Below are 24382 nucleotides of genomic sequence, written 5' to 3' on the forward strand. Positions count from 1 at the left end.
AACAACGCTGATAGCAGCTGAATATTTAAATTATGAAATACATTGTGTCTTCTTAACAAGAAATAATTATCTAATATAAAGAACCTTAATATGATTCATTCCTCCAGCTTCAATTTAGAAGGCTCAATTCATTCTATGATTACAAAAAATCCATAAGACAAGGAAATAAAAGTGCAGCTGCCTTAAAAACATTACAGTTATGGGAATCAATGAATGAGGAAGTAAATGTGACTTTAAAGAAGAATCATCTTCCAAGTTAAATTTACTCTCCTGCAGGACTCCTTAAATACTTGTTTATAAACTTGATAGAGGCACTATATAATGTTAAAATGAAAGATTCTCAAATCAAATAGCAGATGTTCATTCACTATGAAAATCAAACAAGTTAATCTCTAAAAGACTCAGTTTCCTTAACTATAAATTACAAATAATCTCTCCCACATGTAAGATTATTTGGCTTAGAAGAACAGTTTTAGTAAAACATTACATGTTAAATAAATGCTTATTATCATCATCGTCCAACAACTGGATTTAGAAAAGGATATCTGTTTGCTTATGTAAACTGTAGAACATAACTCTTAAGAGTCTATAATTAATATTAGCCAACGAACTAAATGCTACTCTGACAGACATTATATGCTTCATATTCTGAGTGGAGCTATGTGTATAGCACAGCACTTCATATTGTGTATATAAAAATGATTGTATTTTACATTTGACATGTTACAATACTGTCATTAATTATTACACTTATAATTTAGTGTGGAAAAACAACTCACTTTATAAAATGTAGAAGAAGATCAGTCACAAACTTAGCAGATTTTACAATAGGGCTTCCAGGTTCATTAAATGTTCGTGTATTATGCTCTATATATCGAACTTCCCACATTAGGGAAGAAACCCTCCTTTAAACAAACAAAACACAGAAGTATTAACTTCATTATATTTAGAAATACAGGCACAAAATTTAAAACCAAGATATTGTGACTATTCAAATTAGTCTTAAATCAAGTAAAAAACTCACACCTTAAAACTTTATTTTAAAAAAATTATAACCTTTTGTGTAAGGGAAGAAAAGTGAGGCAACATTATGGATCTGCACAGAATGTCTGGATTAGACCATAAACAGGTGTTTCTCAGGGAGAGAGACAGTGTAAAGGGAGAATAGCAGAAGAAAATAGTTTTTACTTTTAACTTTACATATTCCTGTCATAGTATCGTTTTTGACAATAAGCATATCTGTTATTTATGTAAAAAGGAAGCAATTTTAATCTAATTATATTACTGGTAATTAAATGGCATGTAAAAATGACAAGCTGACAGCCTGCCTATGAGATATAAAAATATAAAACCAAGGTAACTATGTTAGTTTACCAGAAAGATAAGTAAATAAAAATTATTTTTTAATACTGAATTACCAATATTAGAATAAATGTTGGTGTTGTAAAAGAAAAATCCAAAGACGATTTCTAAAATATTATCCAGTATGTGGTCCTACTTAAAATGAAGAAAGAAACACTCATAAAATCTTATTGATGCATAAATAAGAATACAATTATATAAAATTATAAAAATTGGTAATTCTGGGTACAGAAATACTTCTGTGCATTTAAAATAATATTCATAAGGCTCATTTTAATAACAGAACCACAAGCATCTTCAGGATACCCTATAGAAAACTGCATGTAAAATAAGACATTATATTAATCAACAGCAGGGCAAACTGACAGTTCAAAAAAGTAGTAGCAAAGAGGAAAACCAGAAACTGTTAAGAAGTCTGAGGCCAATCGGTAAAGGAGAAGCAAAAAAGCTTGAAACAGTGAAACAACACTTGGAAGCACCATTGTATAAAATAAGAACATAACCTGGGTTTGTAACCATTATCAGAAAAGTAAGCAGTTCCTAATTTATGTAAGAATTGTATCCCAAAAGATTTTTCTTAAATTGGTTATGAAACTAGGCTAAGGTAAAAAATCTTATTGCTGTAATGTACCTTAGCAATTATCATATGCAGCAGTATTTCTATGGAAAAGTATATTTACAACAGTGGGAGATATCATAACTTTATCTTTCTAGCTGAAGTCCAAAAACTGTGGTGTAAGAATAATCCTTTCTGTTACCCTCCATGTATTTTTTTCCATCCCTGAAGCACTAGATATAACTCCCAAGGTTTAAAAGGACAGGGGTCTAGGAGAAAGAAGGATCGAGTTAATAATTTCCTCTCCATTTATTCTGTTAAAACTTCTGACAGAGTTGAAAAAGATTTAAAGAAGTGTGCTGCAAGGGTAAAATAGCTGGGAGCATAGTATCAGTGATTTCCTCCTCTATGCTTCTGACAAATATCAATGAAGCAACAGCAGAACCACCTAACAAGACCAGAAAAATTGTCAGGACCCACAGTCTAATATCTTAGTTTTCTTATTCCGGTGGTTCTTAATGAGGGGTGATTCTGGCCATTTGGCAATGTCTGGAAACGTTTTTGGTTTTAGAACTAGGGCTGCTTTTGGCACCTAAAGGATAGAGGACAGCCCCAAATGCCAGTAATGATTTTACTGAGAAACCCTACTCTCATCAGTAAGGAATAAAGTGTTTTCAGGGTCCTGATAGCAAAGAACCAAATCAGATTTATACTTAAAATAGCAAAAAGAATGGAAGGCACTAATTTTATTTAGAAAAATATGAATATAAAATATGAATAAGAACTTTCCTAAGTTCAATAAATTAAAATGTAAAGAACTACAGTAATATAAAATTGAACATACAAAGTTTTAATGCAATGTTAGCCTGTTTAGCAAAAGTCATTAAAAAAAGAAGAAATGTTCAAATATAACTTCAATATGTAAAAACTAGACTTAAACTCACTTTTTGACAAGATATTTTAAGGAATAAACCTATAAAGCCTGTCTGAGATTAGAACTTAATAGTTATTGAAATTGTTAACTAGAGAAACTGTTAAAAGATGATGATGCATATAAATTAAAATTGTGTCTTAAAAAAGTTCTAGGTATATATCAAGCTGACCTATACCTATGAAAAATATCCTGTTTTGCCCTGGCCGGTTGGCTCAGCGGTAGAGCGTCGGCCTAGCGTGCGGAGGACCCGGGTTCGATTCCCGGCCAGGGCACACAGGAGAAGCGCCCATTTGCTTCTCCACCCCTCCGCCGCGCTTTCCTCTCTGTCTCTCTCGTCCCCTCCTGCAGCCAAGGCTCCATTGGAGCAAAGATGGCCCGGGCGCTGGGGATGGCTCTGTGGCCTCTGCCCCAGGCGCTAGAGTGGCTCTGGTCGCAACATGGCGACGCCCAGGATGGGCAGAGCATCGCCCCCTGGTGGGCAGAGCACCGCCCCTGGTGGGCGTGCCGGGTGGATCCCGGTCGGGCGCATGCGGGAGTCTGTCTGACTGTCTCTCCCTGTTTCCAGCTTCAGAAAAATGGAAAAAAAAAAAAAAAAAAAAAGAGAAAAATATCCTGTTTTCCTAATTTCTTTTCATAAGCACTCATAAACTGAATATAGGAAAAACAATTTTTATATTGTTCTATAAAAAATAAAAAATATTTCAATTTGATATCCTGAAGAAATCAATTTGATATCCTGAAGAAAATGAAATACTTTGGCTTGCTTTATAAAATACAATAAGAAGATAGCGAGCAGCAGCCTGTATTAGCCATTAGGAAAATCTGTATCTAGGAATCGTATTCTAAGGGTAGTCCACAAGACCAGTGCCAGCAACAATGCTAGTAACTTTTTAGAAATGCAGTCTCAGGTATTATGCTAAACCTATGCAACCAGATTCTGCATTTTAACAAAATCCCCAGGTGATTTTTATGTACATAAAAGTTTAAGAAATACTACTGTAGGAGATAAAGAAATGGGTGAAAGGATAATTTAGCTTTCTGTTGGTAGTGGTCACAGCAAACAGTTCTAACCTGTAAAACCTGTTTTCCAGTCTCTGTTTAATTGTACTTAAATCTGTCGGATATGCCACGACAGTGCAATACATGGGATAGGCTTGCAGATCCACAGGGGCCACAAATGGTGAAGCAATATCTAAAACAAATGAGACAAATACGTTTATAATTTTTGTATTGTCAATTGTACTTCATTGACAATTCTTGAATTAAGACTTAAGTTTCGATCCACATAACCATTAGTCTTCCATTGTCTTTTCACAGAAAACAGTTTGGCTAACCTAGTAAAAGTCTTGTTTTTTATTATGTATACATTTACACTGCAAAATTCTAGAAATATTTGTTATTCATAGACTGCTTAGAAGAAAAAATATAATACATATCTGACTTATTAAGAATACAAACATGGGCCCTGGCCGGTTGGCTCAGCGGTAGAGCGTCGGCCTAGCGTGCGGAGGACCCAGGTTCGATTCCCGGCCAGGGCACACAGGAGAGGCGCCCATTTGCTTCTCCACTCCTCCGCCGCGCTTTCCTCTCTGTCTCTCTCTTCCCCTCCCGCAGCCAAGGCTCCATTGGAGCAAAGATGGCCCGGGCGCTGGGGATGGCTCTGTGGCCTCTGCCTCAGGCGCTAGAGTGGCTCTGGTCGCAACATGGCGACGCCCAGGATGGGCAGAGCATCGCCCCCTGGTGGGCAGAGCCTCGCCCCTGGTGGGCGTGCCGGGTGGATCCCGGTCGGGCGCATGCGGGAGTCTGTCTGACTGTCTCTCCCTGTTTCCAGCTTCAGAAAAATTAAAAAAAAAAAAAAAAAAAAAAAAAAAGAATACAAACATGCCTCTGATTAAAACCTGGCCATGCCTGACTATGTTTTTGACAGTAATTCTATCAGTAACACTATAATACATTGCATTCAAATGTTGAAACCTTTGACTTTCTCTAAGCTTATCACATAAAACTGTGAAATATTAGGCAAGCAGAAAAAACAGATCCAGAAGTCTTTGACTCAAAGTTACTGACCCAATGGCACATAATAAACTGATAAAAATCTAGAAACTAAAGTCACTCTTCATTTTCTTTTTTTTCACTCATTTACACAGTATGACAACTTCATATCCTAAAATATTACTATAATTATTATTTTTTTTTGGTGAGTGGAGGGGATATGACTCCCACATGTGCCCCATCTGGGGCCAATGCTCAAATTAACCGAGCTATCCTCAGCACCTGGGACCAATGCTCAAACCAGTAGAGCCAATGGTTGTGAGGAGAAGAGATAAGGGGGAGAAAGAAAGAGAAGCAGATGGTCCTGTTTCATGTGTGCCCTGATTGAGGACTGAACCTGGGATGTCCGTACACCAGGCCAACACTCTCTCCACTGAGCCAACCAGCCAGGACCAATAATTACTTAAGATATACTGCTCACAAAAATTAGAGGATATTTCAAAATGAATATGAAGTGGTATGATATCCCCTAATTTTTGTGAGCTGTGTATATTTATGAGACACATTTTATAAAATACTTTAGAAGAAAGTATTGTCCAATATGTGTCTCCTGTGTCTTTAGCTCTTCCTATTCATGTACATGGCTCCCTAGACTCTTTGAAACTGTTTCCTTACTGAAAGAGGTGGTTGCTACAAGGCATCACACTAGTTTAGAGGTACTTCAGATAAACTGTGATCATTGTTTTTCTCTAAATGAGGCAAAGCAAGTCATACACCATTTCTCTCCTCCCCTTACAAATATTCTCTTGTATAGTATATGTATTCAAGGCTAGGGAAAAATTCAGCTTTCAGCCATTCTCTCCCAATTTACATCGTACCAGCTTGAACATATAAAGGTTTTGAAATTGGATTCTGGAGGAAGCGGATTGTTCAGAAGCACCCCCGGCATTGCTGGGAGCCCTCATTCTAAATTCAACTAGAGCAACCCTATTTATAACTGTTTTAGATACCTGACTCCAATGGAAGAACTAATTTTTTTTAATTCCACTTAGAAATGTTTGAAAGCCACTGACTTAATGATATGAAAGAATATTTTGTTTGAATTATAGTACATATTTTTCCTTCCCTTTGGTTTCTGCCAGCTTTTTCTGGACAGATATGCTACTATTATCATTTACCTAGTGTCATCAACTGGTTTATTCCTGCAACAATTCTTTCACATTCTTCATCCCTGGGACTGGAACCCCATTCTCCATCAAGTGGTTTATATATCAATGATCTGCATTCGACATCAGTTAAAGGAACACTGGTACCTAATTCTTCAGGAAATACAGCTGAAATAGAAAGAAATGCATATTTTGTGAAAATATGTAGTAATTTCCTAATATTTAGGTGATCTTTAGAAAGTAGAGTAGATGTCATAAAATTAAATTATAATTTTATAAAGATTTGGTAAATATATTCTTTATTTTCATTAAAGAAAAGTATGTTTCAAGGGTCAATGAAACAAATTATTTTCAAAACATCATAATTACTTAAAATTATAAAAACAATTCCCAAATTTTTTTACCTTACCAAAACTTGCTTTCACCAGTTACAGAAGTAGAGTATTTCTATAAAATGATATAAGTATAAATGGTTTCTAATCATTTCATAATTCAATGTCCATATACTTTGTTAAAACATACACAAGGTACCACTTTTGAACTAAAGTGGTATTTTCTATAATACTTCAAACGTCTAAATTTTTTAAAACAAAGGAACAGAGAGAATTATGAATACTGATGGGTAATACTTATGCTTACTGCTCTTAAATGATGAAGGTATGCTTTCTGTATGTGAAAATCTTTAACTGAATCTTTATGAGAATGAATCGTTAGGGGTTAGTTATGACATAAATCTACAAATCTGCCAAGTAACTTTTTCTTTAAACTAGCCAAGTTGTTTTTTGTTTTTTTGGGGGGTTTTTTTTGTGGTGTTGACAGGGACAGAGAGGGGAACAGATAGATAGGTATAGAAAGAATGGAGAGAAGCATCAATTCTTTGTTGCGGCATCTTAGTTGTTCATTGATTGCTTTCTCATATATGCCTTGACCATGGGGCTACAACAGAGCGAGTAACCCCTTGCTCAAGCCAGCGACCCTGCACTCAAGCCGGCAACCTCGAAGTTTCATATCTGGGACCTCTGTGTCCCAGTCCAAAGCTCTATGCACTGTACCACTGCCTGGTCAGGCGCCACTAATTTTTTTTTTAAAGATTTTATTTGATTTTTAGGGGAAAAGAAAGGAGGGTGGAGACAGAGAGAGAGAGAAAGAAGGGGGAGAAAGGAAGAAATAGAAAGCACCAACTCATAGTAGTTGCTTCCTGTATGTGCCTTGACTGGGCAAGCCCAGGGGTTCGAACAATTTGGCAACCTCAGTGCTCTAGGTCAATGCTTTACCCACTGCTTCACCACAAGTTAGGTAACATGCTACTGTGTATTTGTGTACAAAATTTTCCTCCTCATAAAATGCAATTAAACTTAATGGATGCATTATATATATGTATCCAAATAGATAATAAGAAACAAAGTTCAACCCCTCCACATACAGATAGATATATTTAGGTAGGAAACAAATAGTAATTTAATTCCACAAATTCAGAAATATGCCAGGCATCACAAAAAATTATCTTCATTTCTCTCATATTCATAATAGTGACATATGACTTCAAGCTTAAACTTTTAAACAAGAAAAATAAAAACAGAATATAAGCCATGTAATGTGGTTTTAAGTTGAATAAGATACTTTAAAGGTTTAAATAGCTCTAATCTAGCAGTGAGATGAAAATACTCTATTGATATTAAAATTTGCTTTTACTTTTCCACTGATTTGAAAAAGAGATAGAAAGGCAGAGGAAGAAAGAGGGAGACTTAAGAGATAAAGAGAGAGAGAGAGAGAGAGAGAGAGAGAGAGGAGAAGCGAAGCATCAACTCGTTCCACTTATTTCCATTTAGTTATGCACTCACTGGCTGATTCTTGTATGTGCCCTACCCAGGATCCAATCCACAACCTGGAATTAAATTTTTAAAGTGATAATATCTAGAAAAAACTAGTGCTGAACAATAGCAGCATGACTACTTAAAAATGGTTATTTCTACTATGTCACAAGCAAATTGTTTCCTTTTGTTTTTTAAAATCCTTACCTTATCTGATAGTAAAAGTAATATTTTTCTTAAAAAATCAAACAATAAAAAAAAAATCAAACAATACAGAATTAGTTTACATAATTTCAAAGGCTTAATCCTAAGAATCTGGTTTTGAGACTTTAAGGAACTTGCCAAGATGGCAGAGCTATGCTGTGTCTCACTCAAAAGTTTTAACCTAAGTATTCTGTTAGAGTTATAAAAATATCTTTTCTCGTAAGCGTTCACCTTTCTAGGAGTAGATAATAATTATATAAACAACTTCATATTTTGCTGTAACCAATTAATTTAAATCTTCCCTGTTAAGACTATAAATTCCAATGGGCAAGGATCATGTCTATCTTGTGTTCACTGCTATGCCTCTAAAATCCAGGTCAAAGGTTAATGTGCAATAAATATTTATGAATGAATATTTTCTAATTAATCTTCCTAACAACCCTATGCAATACCAAGTTAGCAAATCAGATTTCTTATTTAAGAAATTATTCCATAATATACATACAAAAAGACTAACATACACTTACCATTATTAGGTATAAGCTCCATATCCCAAGGACTCATCTTTTCAGTATCACCATTATCCCAGCTTAAAGGAAGAAAAATGCTGTTATTAAAAAATCTAAATACTGTAATGCATTTTTAAACAAAATCAAATCATAAAAATAATTGCTTCAGTGTTTACAAGAAGTATCTCTATCACTTTACTAATAGATAGGAAAAACATTCGAAGCAAGTCAGGCTGGACAAGAATACACCAAATACTTCCTTACCAAACGTTATAGCACTGAAACAAACTATCAGGGTATTCAGGTTGAAGAGGTTCCTGGCTTTCAATTGTTCCAAACCACCAGGCATCATCTATGACTGATCTGAAACGGTCCCCTGGACAAGAATAAAAGCCATCTCATTACTCTGAAATGTAAAGCTGCTGCTGTTGCTCCTTTTTCCCAAAGTATAACTTTAAGATACTTACACTACCTGTAGGATTCCAGAAGTTATACCTAAAAAGTGACCTACATTCTTCAACAATCAAGACTCCAGCCTAAAAACAAAACCAAAGCAAACAAAAATCCAAACTTCCTTCCTTCATCTCAATTATCCTTAACCTTTAATACTCACACAAATACTTTCCCTTTCCTATAAATACAAAATAAAAAAGAAACTTTGTAAAATAAACTCACTATTTGAGTCTTTTTCCTTCCTTATCCAATTGCATTCAGCTATTGTCATGCTACAGAAACTACTTTTCCCCGAATATTATAGTAAGTTCAGGTTCTCTCTCTGTCATATGACAACTATCAACCACTCTTCCTTTTGCCACATTTACCCCTTCCCTTGGCTTTCATTATACTCACTGACTTTTCTCCTGAAGAGCATAGGTTAGTGTCTGAAAGATTTGAGGTCAAATACATTTTCCATGTGATTGAACAAGTGAGTATTTAAGTTCTAATTTTTTACCAGAAAAAATATAAAAAATGAGTTAAAAATTTAATCTCTTAAGTTTTAAATTGTATGCCCTTTCTGAGTAGCATAAAACCTTGTGACATCCCATGCCTTACTGCTTGGGAGGTGAATCATCCCTTTCTCTTCTATATTTACACTGTAAACTGTAAACACTACCCACGTTAGTGTCGATAGTAGTTGGCTTGCACATGTGCGCATGCGCACACACACACACACACACACACACACACACACTGGTGCCGGGATAGAGAGCACATTCACTTTTATTAGTGTGTTGTTTAATTGTTCTATTTTATTATGTATTGTTGTTAATTTCTTACTATGTCTAATTTATAAATTAATCTTTATCATAGTATGTGTGTACAGGAAAAAAGTATATATAAAGTCCCATACTATCTACAGTTTCAAGCATCCACTGGGAGGTCTTGAAACATATCCTTTGTGGACAAAGGGTCACCACTATTGTTATCTTCAGAAATAAATGACCAAGAAGTACTAACTTTAGAAGAGATATTAATCTCTAAAACTGGGGTGGGGTAGGGGCCTATAAGATCCAAATGAAAAAATTCTGATGTACATCCATTTGAAATATCTCTTTGATTTCTCCAATGCTTGCCATATTTCTTCGCTTAGTTGTTATCAGCCCATTTCTGGAATATTTGTGGACATAAATATTTGTTCTACAATTTATTGGCAGATGCATTCCTTAAAAAAAATAAAATTTATTGTATCAAGTAACAGATGCACATAATTTTTAAAAATTAAATGCATAAAATTATAATCAAAACCAATAAAAAAGTTTAACTATTTCTTCCTGAATTTATCTACAAATTTCCAAATAATGAGTATAGAGCTATTTCTTCACTCATCAATTTTAGATGTTAAGTACTGACCTCTAGACATACAACTGTATATTAAAAGGTATGTGTATTTTATCTAATCCATATTCAGTTTTCCTTTACCATGACTATGTAAATACTGTTTGCTACTAAGCCAACTTGCACACAATTACTTTCATGATTTTGTATAATTGTTTCCTTGTCTTTAATAGTTTTCTTTGCATTTATACTTGTCTTCCCACATTCTCTAAAAGCTCAAACTATAAAACACTCTCCTTTATCTTTGTTTACTACCTTATTTTGTGGAACACATCTTTCAAAACTTCTAGAGAAATGATACATAATTTTTTTCTCCCATGATCTCAATCTTGGTAACCTGTATTTTCCAAATTTTTCTTTTTAAAGAATACATGTAAATTTCTAAGTTTACTAAGCCCAAACAAGACAAATCATCATGCCTAAATGGCACTGGAGTAGAGATGGAGTGATATATCAATTAATGTCCCTTTCCAAACCACATGATGATGTGTGTGTGTGTGTGTGTGTGTGTACACACAACTCCCTATCAAGATGACAAAGAGTGGCCATTCAAAAATTTTTAAAAGGCCCTGGCTGGTTGGCTCAGTGGTAGAGCATCGCCCCCCCCCCCCCTCCTCTCTCTCTCCCTCTTCCCTCCTTCCTTCTTCCTCCTTCCACCTCCTCCCCTCCTGCAGCCATGTTAGAGCAAGTTGGCCTGGGGCACTGATGATGACTCCATGGCCTCTGCCTCAGGTGCTAAAAAAAATGGCACTGGTTGCAACAGAGCAAGGGCCCCAAATGGGCAGAGCATCGCCCCCTAGTGGGCTTGCCGGGTGGATCTCGGTTGGGGCCCATGAGGGAGTCTGTTTCTGCCTCCCCTCTTCTCACTAAATAAAAAATAAAAAAATAAAATTTTAAAGAAATACTCTAATGAACAGCACAGTCATTTGTACATAAATTAATGCACCTTAAATGCCTGGAAACTTAAGGATTTTAAAATTTGAGTTTTGATTACAATATTAATTTTTAAAGATCATAACAGAGTTAAGCAAACAAAAAACGTCAGTTTAGCTTTAGTCCCACTAAAAATTATTAGACATTTTGAACAATACTTCTTTTGCTTTAATTTTGAAATATTAATATTTTTGGATAAAAATTTAAGTCAACACATAAAATAGCTAAAGAAATAACTATAAACAATCTGGTAACAGTTAACAAATGTATTGCATAGAATTTCAGCATCAACTAATGTATTTTCATTCTTAAAAAAAAAAACTTAAAAAATACCTGACACAATACTGTATTTTGCTATCAATATTCCCAGAAATGGCAAGACAATTTCTGATTATCTTTTCCTACATCATGAAAAATATTGTCACTTATAAGACTAAACAAACGCCTATGACGTCTAAATTCACCCACCTATATTCCACCGCCTGTATTTTGCGTCATCAAACTGTTGTCTCAAGACTAGGAAATCTATAACATCAGGCATATCATGGTATCTAATTACAAACAGAAATAAACTGATTAGGTCACATACCTAAAAATATCTAAGAGAAGTTCAAATTTATCTGAATCTTGAAAAACAATCTAAAATACTAAAAAACCATTGTCTCTTTCAACAGTTCTTACTTCATGGTAAATGATCCACCAGTTAGTTTACCAGTATCAGGATCTAGAAAAGCAAGTTTAAGGCAGCAAAGGGTAGGCAATCCCACTTCATACTTTATGCCAACTATTTTCATCAGTTCTTGTTCCTAGGAAGATAGAGAAAATAAGAAACCAACTTCTTCACAAAATAAATAAAATACACTGCTAAACATAACTGAGAAAGCATTTCTTCATTTCAATCTTAATCTAGGTAACTACTCTGTGTATATGTCAAAATTCATTGAGGTATATACTTAAGATCTGTGTATTATATAGTATGCAAATTTCAATTTTAAACAGTAAAGAAAAAAAAAACTTTACTGAAATAAGAGTTTTCTAACACTCAGATGTCTAGACCTCTAAGTAATTTTGAACTACTACTGATAAATCTAGAAATATTTACCAAATTTACAAATATGGAGTTTACCTTAGATGTTAATGTCTAATTTTCACTATGTCTTGTATCCAACTTTTAAACTACCGGAGTATACAAATTCAGTCAACTTTGTGTTTATTTTACTTTATTTCTTTTTTATTAAGTGAGAGGCAGGGAGACAGACTCCCACATACACCCTGACCGGAATCCACCTAGCAAGCCCCCTATAGGGCAATGCTTTGCTCAGCTGGAGCCACTGCTTTGTTGCTTGGCAATCAAGCTATTTCAGTACTTGAAGTGAGGCCATGGAGCCTCCCCACTGCCTGGGTCCAAACTACTAGAACCATTTGAGCCATGGCTGTAGGAGGGGAAAAGGGGGAGGAGAGGGAAGAGAGGGAGAAGAGGGAGGAGATGGTAGGAGAGGGAAGGAAAGGGGAGGAGAGGCAAGGGAGGAAGGAAGGAGGGAGAGAGGAAGAGAAGGAGGAGGGAGAGAAAGAGGGAAGGGGGGTGGAGAAGCAGATAGTCACTTCTCCTGTGTGTCCTAACCAGGAATCAACACTGGGATTTCCACACGGGGCCGATGCTCTACCGTTGAGCTAATCGGCCAGAACCACTCTTGTGTTTCTTATGTTAACACCCTCTACTTAAGATTGCTTCAGTTAAAAAAGGTATTTTCATAATACAGTTTCTTGTACTAAAACTATTAACTATAATTTTCTCTGTATTCCATAATTATATATTTTTGATTTATTAAATAATAAACACCATACCCGTAATTCCATTTTATGCCATGGCTGTTTTTTAGGATTGATACTATAAATTTTATTTTTCCGGGCCATTTCAACATATGCTTCATGTCCTTGTCGGAAATAATAAACCTATAAAGTAATAAATATAGTCACAATTTTATAATTTGAATGTGTTTCCTTTAACCAATATGCAAGAATTTAACATCCTTTGAACTAAAAGTCTTGAAATATTTTAATTTTTTTCCTTCTTACCTCAAGTTTTTCTGTCAATCATAACTAAAGTTTTCAAAATAACATTTTAGTTATAGACTAAGAGGTTTAAGAACGGTTGTTTCTTGGTTTCACCACTTTAGTTTTGGATTTAAAATGAGTTAAGCTATTTTATATAACAGAGTAAGTAGGGCATCATGATTAGTTTATTGTTCCCTTCCTTTTGTAGCAAGCAGTTTATACATATGCAGAACCTGAAAGTGAAAAATGTATCCTCTCATATATTTTATCCTTATTAAAACAGCAAAGCATCTAATATGTTGATTTTACAAAGGTCAAATTTGAATGACTCCTTACTACCATCCTGAAGAACTGGTATTTAAACACAGTGATTTGATACAAGTATTCTTCCCATTACTAAAACACAGAGCTTGTTAAAAAAAACAGTATTAAAATTTTTTTAATGTTATTAAATTTTTAGTAACATTTTGGGACATTCATTATTCTGCATACCTTCATTATATTCATTGATATCATTATTCAGTTTTCTGAAACTTAATATGAAGGAATGGCGCTGATAAATGAGGACTTACCTATTTAGGCGCTAACAATGAAAAAGACTAATTTCTGAAAGAAAATTATTCAATAAGCAACTACACGCTTTCTGACCATCTTGAAATAATATATTAAATAAAATATAATCAAGCATTTTCTTGATTCAGCAGGATCTCTTAGGATCTATCATTGTATTAATGACAACAATGCAGTAATGTTCGGCTCTTCAAGACTTCTTAGGCAAATAGAATCTCTACATGAATTACTTCAGACTGTTAGTTACTTTTGCATTATAAAGTTTTTGTTTTCCTTCTTTTATTGTAAACCACCACCTGCCACTTTCTATATGTGATTAGTGTGCTTGGCTCAAGAAGCCAGTATTAATTCCTGATTTCTTACTTCTCGGCTACTGGACACCAGCTAACCCCGTCTCTTAACATTATGCATAAAGTAAGGAGATATGAACCCCTGAGTGGGAAATACTGACCTAAGATCTTACATTTTCATTTCATAGCCCAAAACTGTATAGTCAAATGGCAGCCAATCACATTTTCTTAAAAATAAGGTATTTCTTTTTTTAAGTGGGGGGGGGGGGGAATAGAGAGACAGATCCTGCATGTGCCCCAATAGGGATATCCCCGCAACCCAGTCTAGGGCTGATGTCTGAATTAACTGAGCTATCCTCAACACTTGAGGCCCAACCAAGCTATCATCAGCACCTAGGGCCAATGCTCGAGCAACCTTGCGACTGGCTGCAAGAGAGAAAGAGAGGAAGAGGAGAGGGAGGGAAAGAGAAGCAGATGGTTGCTTCTCCTATGTGCCCTGACCAGGGATCAAATCTGGGATGTCCTCACACCAGGTCAATCCTCCATCCATTGAACTAACCAGCCAGGGCCCAAAATAAAATATTTCTTTTTCTAATATAATAAAATTTTTACAGTTCAGAGAAATAAGTTATGAAACCTGTAAGTATTTAGGCCCTGGCCGGTTGGCTCAGTGGTAGAGCATTGGCCTGGTGTGCAGGAGTCCCGGGTTTGATTCCTGGCCAGGGCACACAGGAGAAGCGCCCATCTGCTTCTCTACCCCACCTCTCCTTCCTCTCTGTCTCTCTCTTCCCCTCTCACAGCCAAGGCTCCATTGGAGCAAAGTTGGCCCAGAAGCTGAGGATGGCTCTGTGGCCTCTGCCTCAGACGCTAGAATGGCTCTGGTTGCAACAGTGACGCCCCAGATGGGCAGAGCATCGTCCCCTGGTGGGTGTGCCGGGTGGATCCCGGTCAGGCACATGCGGGAGTCTGTCTGACTGCCTCCCCATTTCCAACTTCAGAAAAATACAAAACAAAAAAGGAAAATTGTAAGTATTTAAATGAAACACTTATGAAATAAAATTAAATGAAAGCAAAGTGCTGAATTTCTTTGCCTTTTTTTTTTTTTTTTTGGCAAAAGTGATTGATCAAGAGAGGGACAGATAGAAAGGGAGAGAAATGAGAAGCATCAAATTTGTTATTGTAGCACTTCAGTTCTTCATTGATTGCTTTCTCATATGTTCCTTGACCAAGGGGCTCCAGGTGAGCCAGTGACCCCTTGCTCAAGCCAGTGACCTTTGGGCTCAAGCTGGTGAACATAGGGTCATGTCAATGATCCCATGCTCAAGCCAGCAACTTCAGGGTTTCAAGCTCGGTTCCTCAGCATCCTAGGTCAACACTCTATCCACTGTACCACTGTCTGGTCAGGCAAATTACATTTTCCTTTAATATGCTATACACATTTAAGTCTTAAGCTAAGAAAAGTATATTTAATTTATAAAAGAAAAATTGGCAATAAAGACCTATTATTAAAAAATAGTTTTTTAAATGCCGAAAAATTTCAGGTCTATACTTAATTTGCAATTGCAATATTAATAGCAGCTTCAAAAAAAGATTGTTTCCCTCATTTCTGTATTTTTCAAACATAGCTACAAACATCCAGAATGACATACTTTATGAAACCACTGAAATCTTCTAAAGTTCTGTTTCGAGGGCTATAAAAATGTTTAGTTATTTGAAAGAAATAAAAGATGTTTTTAAAAGTTTAAAAGTACCTCATCACCCATCTGTGGTACAAATGGACACCTTCGGGGAAGAGTATCTGTAATCCATGTTGAAGGCAACCATTCTTCTAATGTCAATCCATTTTCCGTTAGTTCTCCTACAGCCAACCTCTAAGGTTTAAAACATTTAAAGTAGTAAGATCATAAAAGCACTCATCTACAATCTGTCTTTTAAAATTGGTACAATATATATTCTTTAGCTATCAAAAATCTACTCTGGAAAGATGGCTGTATAGTATTCAATCTCTCCAAATCATTGCATAAAAAAAACAAAAAAAAACTAGATAAGCCAAAACCCTACAGACAACATTCACAACAAAACTAAGTGACAAGATAGTCCCACATATACCAAAGTATAAGCTGAGTGTAGGTAGTCTCTCATCTGCTCAAAATGCTATCAGTTTTATAAACTTTCTTTGTAACAAAGCAAAGTATATTTAAGGGTTTTGTTTTTAACTTCTAGTAACACTGTGTTAGTAACAACTAAAGAATGGGTTGATTAGTACAGGACACAGAAAGCTGTTTCCATGGCTGGGTATAATTTTTCTACATAGGCCAAAAATAATCCTCTCCCCTTTTTATTTTTTGTATTTTTCTAAAGTCAGAAGCAGGGAGACAGAGAGACTCCCACATATGCCTGACCATGATCCACCCGGCATGCCCAATAGGGGGGCGATGCTCCAACCAGAGCCATTCTAGCGCCTGAGGCGGAGGCTGTGGAGCCATCCTTAGCACTCGGGCCAACTTTGCTCCAATGGAGCCTTGGCTGCAGGAGGAGAAGGGACAGACAGAGAGAAACAAGAGGGGGAAGGATGGAGAATTAGATGGGAGCCTCTCCTGTGTGCCCTGGCTGGGAATCAAACCCTGGTCCTCCACATGCTGGGCTGACACTCTACCACTGAGCTAGCCGGCCAGGGCTCCTCTCTTCTTTTTAAAGTAGCCACTTTATAATCTTGGCTCACAATTAGCTTCTAAGAAAAAGTTTTTCTTCAGATTTTTTCCAAACAAAATGTTAAGCCAGGTCCTTTACTTTTTAATTTTTGTGGATAAATATAAAACTAGGCCTCTGAGAAAAACCTTTTAACTTTGCTGGTCATCCACAAGTGACTATCATGGTCTGGGTGTTACAACCTTCAAATTAGGGAAAATGGACTTCTAAGAGCCTTTGAAACCTTGTATTATTTATAAACAGAGAAAATTCATGTAATGATTAAATATATTTTGGTTCAATGTTTATACAGTATATGATTCTAAATTTTGCTACAGCTGCTAGTCAATTATCCATTTTCCTATTTATTAACCACATCTTCCTGTTTCTCTGTCAAACACATCAGGAGCACTCTCCTTACTAAGCAAGTATTTCCCCTCAGAAGGAAAATCCTGTTGGTTTGGATAACTAACAACTCTATAAGAAGCCAGGTAAATTGGCTATTAACTAGCAACAAAATAACACTGTTAAGACTCTGGCATAGCCAAGAATCATTATGCTAATAAATCTTGTTCTCACAGTGTAAATCTCTAAAGTTCAAAACTGGCTTGAGATTAAAAAATATTTTTTTTATCTTATTAGCCAGATACATGGCCAAATAAGTTTGATATTACTAATCTAGCACATAAAATAATGGGTCCGTATACATTTATCATCACTGACAAGAAAGAAAACTGTGGACAAAAGCATATTATTCTTGGTAAATCCTTCCCAGACAAAGCAAAGGAGGTTACAAGAAGAATAGTAGGTGGTATAATCCAAATTAAAGTAATTCATAATTATGAAGCTGAAACAAGTAAGAGCTTAACTGAGACAGATAAAATAAACACTTAAAACAAATGCATTCTTAAAAATGACAAAACTCTCTGGGGACAGAAACCCTTTAAGGTCTCCCTAGTATTTAATTCTACAAACAACAATTATATTTAATTCTAACCATTGTTGGTGGTTAAAAAACCACCACCAACAACAACAACAAAAAAAACTACAGCTTTTTGGGGAATAGAAAACATGTCCCTTGTATTTCACTCACTTTATGGCCTCTTGCATTTCATTTACTGTAATGTTAAACAGCTCTTATTTTTAAGGAATTCCAACTTCTTAAGAGCTGAGAGATCTTATTTCTATATACTTATCTCTTACTTTCTCCGACCTGTCTCAAGTTACATAGTAATTTATACTATAAATATACAGTAATCAAACCAATACTACTACTGACCTAAGGATTGTCTAATTATGCCTCACACACTGTATAAATTAATGAAGGCTGTTACAAAAGTAGTATCCTATACTTTAGATTCTATCTGCTTTGTGTTCAACTATAACAAGTTCTGGTGTTCTTATTCCAGGTGATGTTCCCCTTGTGCACTCTATATATTTCAGCAATAAATATAAGGATGGTTAAAAGGTAAAGGCATTTTAAAGACTAATAAACTGTACAGTTTGTTGCACTATTTTAAAAATACACATATACATAAATCTCACTGGGTTGTCAAAAAATATCTGCTATGTTATAAGACTAAATGCTCCAGATTTATAATATAATTAATTCTACAAGGAAACTCTCACATTTAAAACTTGAATGAACTAAGTATATTTTAGTATACAGTAAGTCCTCACTATTGTCAACAGGTTCTCTGACTTATAACAAAGTCGAAATGACATATAACAAAACCAATTTACAAGAGATAATTAATATAAAGAGTTAAGTTCCTATAGCATCACGTCAACATTACTGCAAAAGAACAATGGATGAAACAGCATTATTGGAGGACCTGCTGTACTTTTTACGACTGTATACTTCCAAGTTGTTTTCTATTACTATTTGCTGGTATAACTCAACAATGTTAACGTTCATCAACTCACGTTTAAAGTGTGTGCTCTGTTTTCTTAAGAAAACATTAATTTATATTAAAAAAAAAATCAACCTTCTGTTTTCTTTCTTTGGGCTTCTTTTTCTTTGGTGATATTGGTCCATCCTTTTCTTCATTTACTTTCTTCCTTTCCTTTTTAATCTGCTTTTGCTTCTGTTTTTCAGATTCTTCTTCTTCATCTGAACTGCTTTCTGCTTTCTTGGTTTTATGCTTAGGAATTTTCTTTGGTGGCTGTAGATTAATTCCGGCATCTGCTGTCCAGTCAGAATAATCACTGGAGTAGTCACTAGAAAAGAAGGAAAAAAAATTAAGTATATACACAAAATATACATTAAGACTTTGTTTGCCTGACCAGGTGGTGGCACAGTGGATAGAGCATAGACCAGGGATACTGAGGACTCAGGTTCAAAACCCCAAGGTCATTAGCTTGAGTGCGGGGTCACTGGCTTGAAGCCCAAGGTAACTAGCTTGAGCGAGGGGTCACTGGCTCAGCTGGAGTACCCCAATCAAGGCATGTATGAACAACTAAAGTGACACAACTATGAGTTGATGCTTCTCATAACTCTCCCTTCCTTTCTGTCTTTCTCTCTCACTAACAAAGACTTTGTTTTATAAATATTCATAAGATTATAATAAAGAGAAATGACTGAATAATATATATTAATGAACTAAAAATATTTCCCTTCAACTCATCATGCTCTAAACAGTTTCTTAAAACTCTGTGGGCCTATCTTACTCAAATATCTAAAAGAAAATTTAAGATAAATAAGGTCAGTTTTAACTGAAACAAATTTATGTGCCTTCTAAGATTTTAGTCAAAAATTGATTTATGAGTGCTTCCTCTTCTTCTCCTGTTTTTTTTTTTTTTTTTTTAAGTGAGAGGAAGGGAGGTAAAGAGACAGTTTCCTGCATCTGCCTCGATCAGGATCCACCCAGCAACCCCAATCTAAGGCCAACGATTGAACCAACCAAGCTATCTTCAGCACCCTAGGCCGATACTCGAACCAACAGAGTCACAGGCTGTAAGAGGGAAAGAAGGGGGGAGGTGAAGAAAAGCAGATGGTCATTTCTCATGTGTGCCCTGAACAGAGACTGAACTGGGGATGTCCGCACGCAGGGCCGATGCTCTATCCACTAAGCCAGCCGGACAGGGCCAGTTTATGAATGCTCCTTATGTTCAAAGTATTGTGGGGCATACAAAAATAAGAAACAGAGTCATCTTCCTCAATTCTAGCAATGGTAGAAAGATATACCTGAATACCACAGGAGTAATCAAGAATGAGAAGAGGAGGTACAGATATTCTTTTTCTGAGAGATGAGAGCTCTTGATATGGAGAAATCCAATGCTCTCATAGACGTTGAATATTGAACTGGCAGGGTCACATGTATTCTTGCCCAGTGGGAAGGCCATGCTTGTAAAATATACTTAGCATTTCCATATATCTTATTCTTCAAAGCATACCATGATTCAGAAAACTCCAGGCCTTATTATTTTATGTATCACTCACTACCAACTATGTTTGCCATTTCTTTTCAGTTTATCTTTAACAGACCTAATTACTTAACTGATGTTGCAAAATAATTAATCCAGTTACCTTTGTTTGTTTCAATTTTAGTACATGAAAATATTACTCGATTTTACAGTTTTGCAAATATAAATGCCTTAAGTCTAAATTATACTATATTAAAATCAATAATTACTTGCCCAGACTTACTGATGTACATACTTCACTCTTCTAAGAAAATTCCTTGTAAGTCCTAAAAAGACAGAATTTTCTGCAGTTTTATTCCACTACCACCACCTCTGCCCTTGGCCCAATGTATTTTATAGGCATTTAGCTATTATTTCCCCAAGAATAATCACCAAAATTCAAATAACTAGATTTCTAGTATAATTTCATGACTTCATTTTAAAATTTTAAATAATTTTAGAGAACTTAAATTTAAAAAATTTCAGACACTATTCTGGATGCATAGGAATGAATCTACAGAACATCTATCCAAGAATAGACTGTATTCACTTAAGAGCATTTAATCACACTTATTCCAGCCATGGTCCCTGCAAATAGCACCTGACGGGTGCTACCCTCTGGAGCACTCAGCTCTCCTAGAAAATCTTCTCCTGCCAGCATAGACCTAACTATAAGCCAGATAACCCATGTTTTTTTACAACACTGCCCGCAACTGCTAAAGCCGAAAAAGGTTTTTATTCATTGCCCTGTTTCAAATGCAGAAAACTACCAGATGTAACCGTGGGCACTTGCACACTATTACTGGAAATGACTGTTGTGAAAATAAGAAAGCCCTAGATTCTAACAATGATATAAGGAATTCTTACACCCTCACCTCATGGTTTCTTCAATAATTTTATTTTACAAGCTACTATTCCCAGAAAGTAAGTACAAGGCATTAACCATAATTACCATTTCCAAAGGCTTATACTCCTCCTCGCTACTAAGGCCTTTGTACAAGGTCAGTCAAGAACATCAGCCCTGTAGTAATGATGTGAAGTGCTAGTATAAGGAGCTGAAAAACTCCTCACTTACATGGTCAAATGGGAGGGGGATAACAGGAAAAAGAGACCCTAGCTGGTTGCTCAGTGGATAGAGCTGTGGCCTGGCATATGGACATCCCAGGTTCGACTCCTGGTCAGGGCACACAGAAGCGACCATGTGCTTCTCCCCCACACCTCATCTCTCCTCCTTTTCTCTCTCTTCCCTTCCCACAGCCAGTGGGTCAATTATTTCCAGTGTGGCCCCAGGTGCTAAAGATAGCACCAAATGGAGCACACCAGCCTCAGAGGTAAAAAATAGCTGGGTATTCAAGCATCAGTCCCTGATGGGATTGCTGGGTAGATCCTGGTCACAGCACATTCAGGAGTCCATCTCCCCCCCTCACCTAAAAAATTAAAATAATAAAAAATAAAATAAAATAAAAAAACATAAAAAAAAGAAAGTTTATTCTCATTGCTAGAAAAAATATTAATAGCATTCAACAAATCCATGGTCTCATTACTTTCATAATTTAATGCTCAAATATTTCTCAAAACCAGCAATGAAGCTAACTTATACTTCACTGTTAAAATAACAACATGTAACAATAAAAAAAACAAAAAGGAAGATAAAGTTAAAAGCATCATTTTACAGATCTTGTTGCAATAACCAATTTTTTTTTTCCTACTAAAGAAAACATAAAAAAAAACCCAATTTTTGGACAACTACAAAAAAATCTCTGGAGGAGAAGCAACTTTTAATTTAAAGAAACTTAAAAAAAATGTTACTGGTAAGAAAAAACCTTCAGCTTTTTAAAGAGTTTATATTACATTTGGAGAAATAAAAATTCATCAAATTACCTAGAACTGCCATCACTGTGCCATGCTCTTTCTTCTTCTTCAGAGGTTCCACCACTGACAGCAACAACTTCACCTTCCTATGATAGATTGGACATATATTTTTATTATGCAATTTCATAAAGTAGCATTCTGTGATTGCAGAAAATATTAGTATTATCTAATGTTACCAATCAAATTAGAATATTTAAATTAAAACCTGGCCCTGGCCAGTAGGCTCAGTGGTAGAATGTCAGCCTGGCATGTAGCTATCCTGGGTTCAATTCCCAGTCAGGGTACAGAGGAGAAACAACCATCTCAACCACCTGCTTCTCCACCCTTTCCCCTTCTCCCTGTTCTCTCTCCCCCTCCCTCAGCCATGGTAGGACTGCTTAGAGCACATTGGCCCGGAGCACTGAGGATGGCTCTGTGGAGCCTCCACCTCAGGTGTTAAAAAAAGCTCAGTTGCAAGCATGGCCACAGATGGGGGTTGCCGGGTGGATCCCAGTCGGGGTACATGCAGGAGTCTGTTTCGATCTCCCCTCCTCTCACTTGGAAAAGAAAAATAAGTAAATATATTAATAAATTAAAACCTGAATACTAGTTGAAAAATGTAGGCCTTATATATATTTTTTATATAAAAAGTTATTCAATGTATTTAGTAATTATTAAATATGTTCAAACTTAAATTTATCTAAAGATATATACTACTTAACTACTATTGGATTTAGGGTAACCTCTTAGATAACATACAGGGTGAGGCAAAAGTAGGTTTACAGTTGTTCATATGGAAAATAAAACAATATAAATAATAATATAAGAATGACCTCTGTTTCAAGTGCTCACAACTTAAACCTACTTCTGCCCCATCCTGTACTGTATTCTGCTTGTTGTTTTTCAGAAGCCTCATGCCACAACTTATCTTCTAGATTGGACATCAAATTCTATAACTGACATGGAAAATCAATTTTCACCTCTTGGGCCTTTATTAAAATTTGGGGAGCTTAAAATTAAAAACTTTTATATTATATTATTATTTTTAAAATAGTTTTCGCTTACAAAAAAGAAAAAACTACTTCAGCTCTGGTATTATTTTAACCAAATGATAGAAAATGAAAATCTACCCAAATACTGTTTTTTTAAATCTCTTTGTAATATAACCAAAAAAATCTAAACAAATGATCTGATTACTCCCACCTTTAGTATATTACTTCTTTAAAGAGGGAGAGTAAAGAAACAACACACTGCTAAATACAAAATAGTCACTATATGGAAGTATAAATATTTGAACCAAAAAGACAAGGATTTTTTTCCCATTAAATAATACACTGTGCCCAAGGTAATATTCTGGTCTCAATATATTTCTTTAGAAATTTATTTAACTGCTCTAAAAGGATGGTAAAGCATAAATAAATTAGTTTGAAAACAAACGAAGAATTGAGTAAATTTTTCTTATGTAACAAATGTACTTGAAAATACCTGTTTCATATAAGCTAAATCATATTTAAAGTATTTTCTAAAAATATTTAAAGAATCATACTATAGGTCTTCTAAAAATAAACATTTTAAGGTAAATAATTCATCTACATGTATGTTATGTTTTGTATGCATATCTAAATTGTCATATGTCAAGTTTATGTAATTAGTAAATTTGGTCTTTTTACCAGACTGGACATATCATTTTGACCCGGCCATACTAAGACCTAAAGCCACCAGACACTAACTTTTAAATTATGGTTAGAATACTATCAGTTTGAGTTAAACTACCCTGTCAATAGAAAATATAGTCAGAGAATTTCATACATGTATGACATTATAAAATACAACAAAGCTTTAAAAATGTACAGTAGTCAATCATAGAGTCTTTGACCTAACTGTGGGGAGGGAGTAAGAGAGTGAGAGAGGGGAGACTGTTGTAGGTGCTGAATAAGATTAATTTGTGCTTACAAACTGATTACCTTTGCTGAAAGAATAGTTAATTTAGTAGGAAAAATTATATTTATGGAAATATTTATACATAAGAAATACTTTAAATATTGCATTCAGAAAACTAACAATATAGCAGTGCAGAGATTAAAAACTAACCAAATTTGTTAAATGCCTATTAGTCAAATATTATAGTTAAGAATAGAGCTTCATGGTACCATTTTAAAAGCTTGGCTTTAGAGTAAAAGGAACCCGAGTTTAATCACTGCTCTACCATATAAATTAGGT

General features: G+C 35.3%; 1 protein-coding gene across 2 annotated transcripts in view; it reads right to left on the bottom strand.

The window, feature by feature from the left end:
* The window catches only part of PHIP (pleckstrin homology domain interacting protein), a 163228-nt gene that overhangs the window by 15226 nt on the left and 123620 nt on the right, over positions 1-24382 (bottom strand). For both annotated transcript variants that reach the window (XM_066253951.1, XM_066253944.1), the window contains exons 22-32: positions 22193-22269; positions 18895-19126; positions 15970-16089; positions 13149-13256; positions 11985-12109; positions 11772-11854; positions 8799-8910; positions 8553-8614; positions 6023-6178; positions 3924-4044; positions 780-905 (exon numbers count right to left, since the gene is read on the bottom strand). In XM_066253951.1, coding sequence (XP_066110048.1) covers positions 780-905; positions 3924-4044; positions 6023-6178; positions 8553-8614; positions 8799-8910; positions 11772-11854; positions 11985-12109; positions 13149-13256; positions 15970-16089; positions 18895-19126; positions 22193-22269 — 1322 coding nt within the window. The remainder of the gene's footprint in view (positions 1-779; positions 906-3923; positions 4045-6022; positions 6179-8552; positions 8615-8798; positions 8911-11771; positions 11855-11984; positions 12110-13148; positions 13257-15969; positions 16090-18894; positions 19127-22192; positions 22270-24382) is intronic.

The sequence above is a fragment of the Saccopteryx bilineata genome, chromosome 1 (assembly GCF_036850765.1).
Source record: "Saccopteryx bilineata isolate mSacBil1 chromosome 1, mSacBil1_pri_phased_curated, whole genome shotgun sequence".
Classification (NCBI taxonomy): domain Eukaryota; kingdom Metazoa; phylum Chordata; class Mammalia; order Chiroptera; family Emballonuridae; genus Saccopteryx; species Saccopteryx bilineata.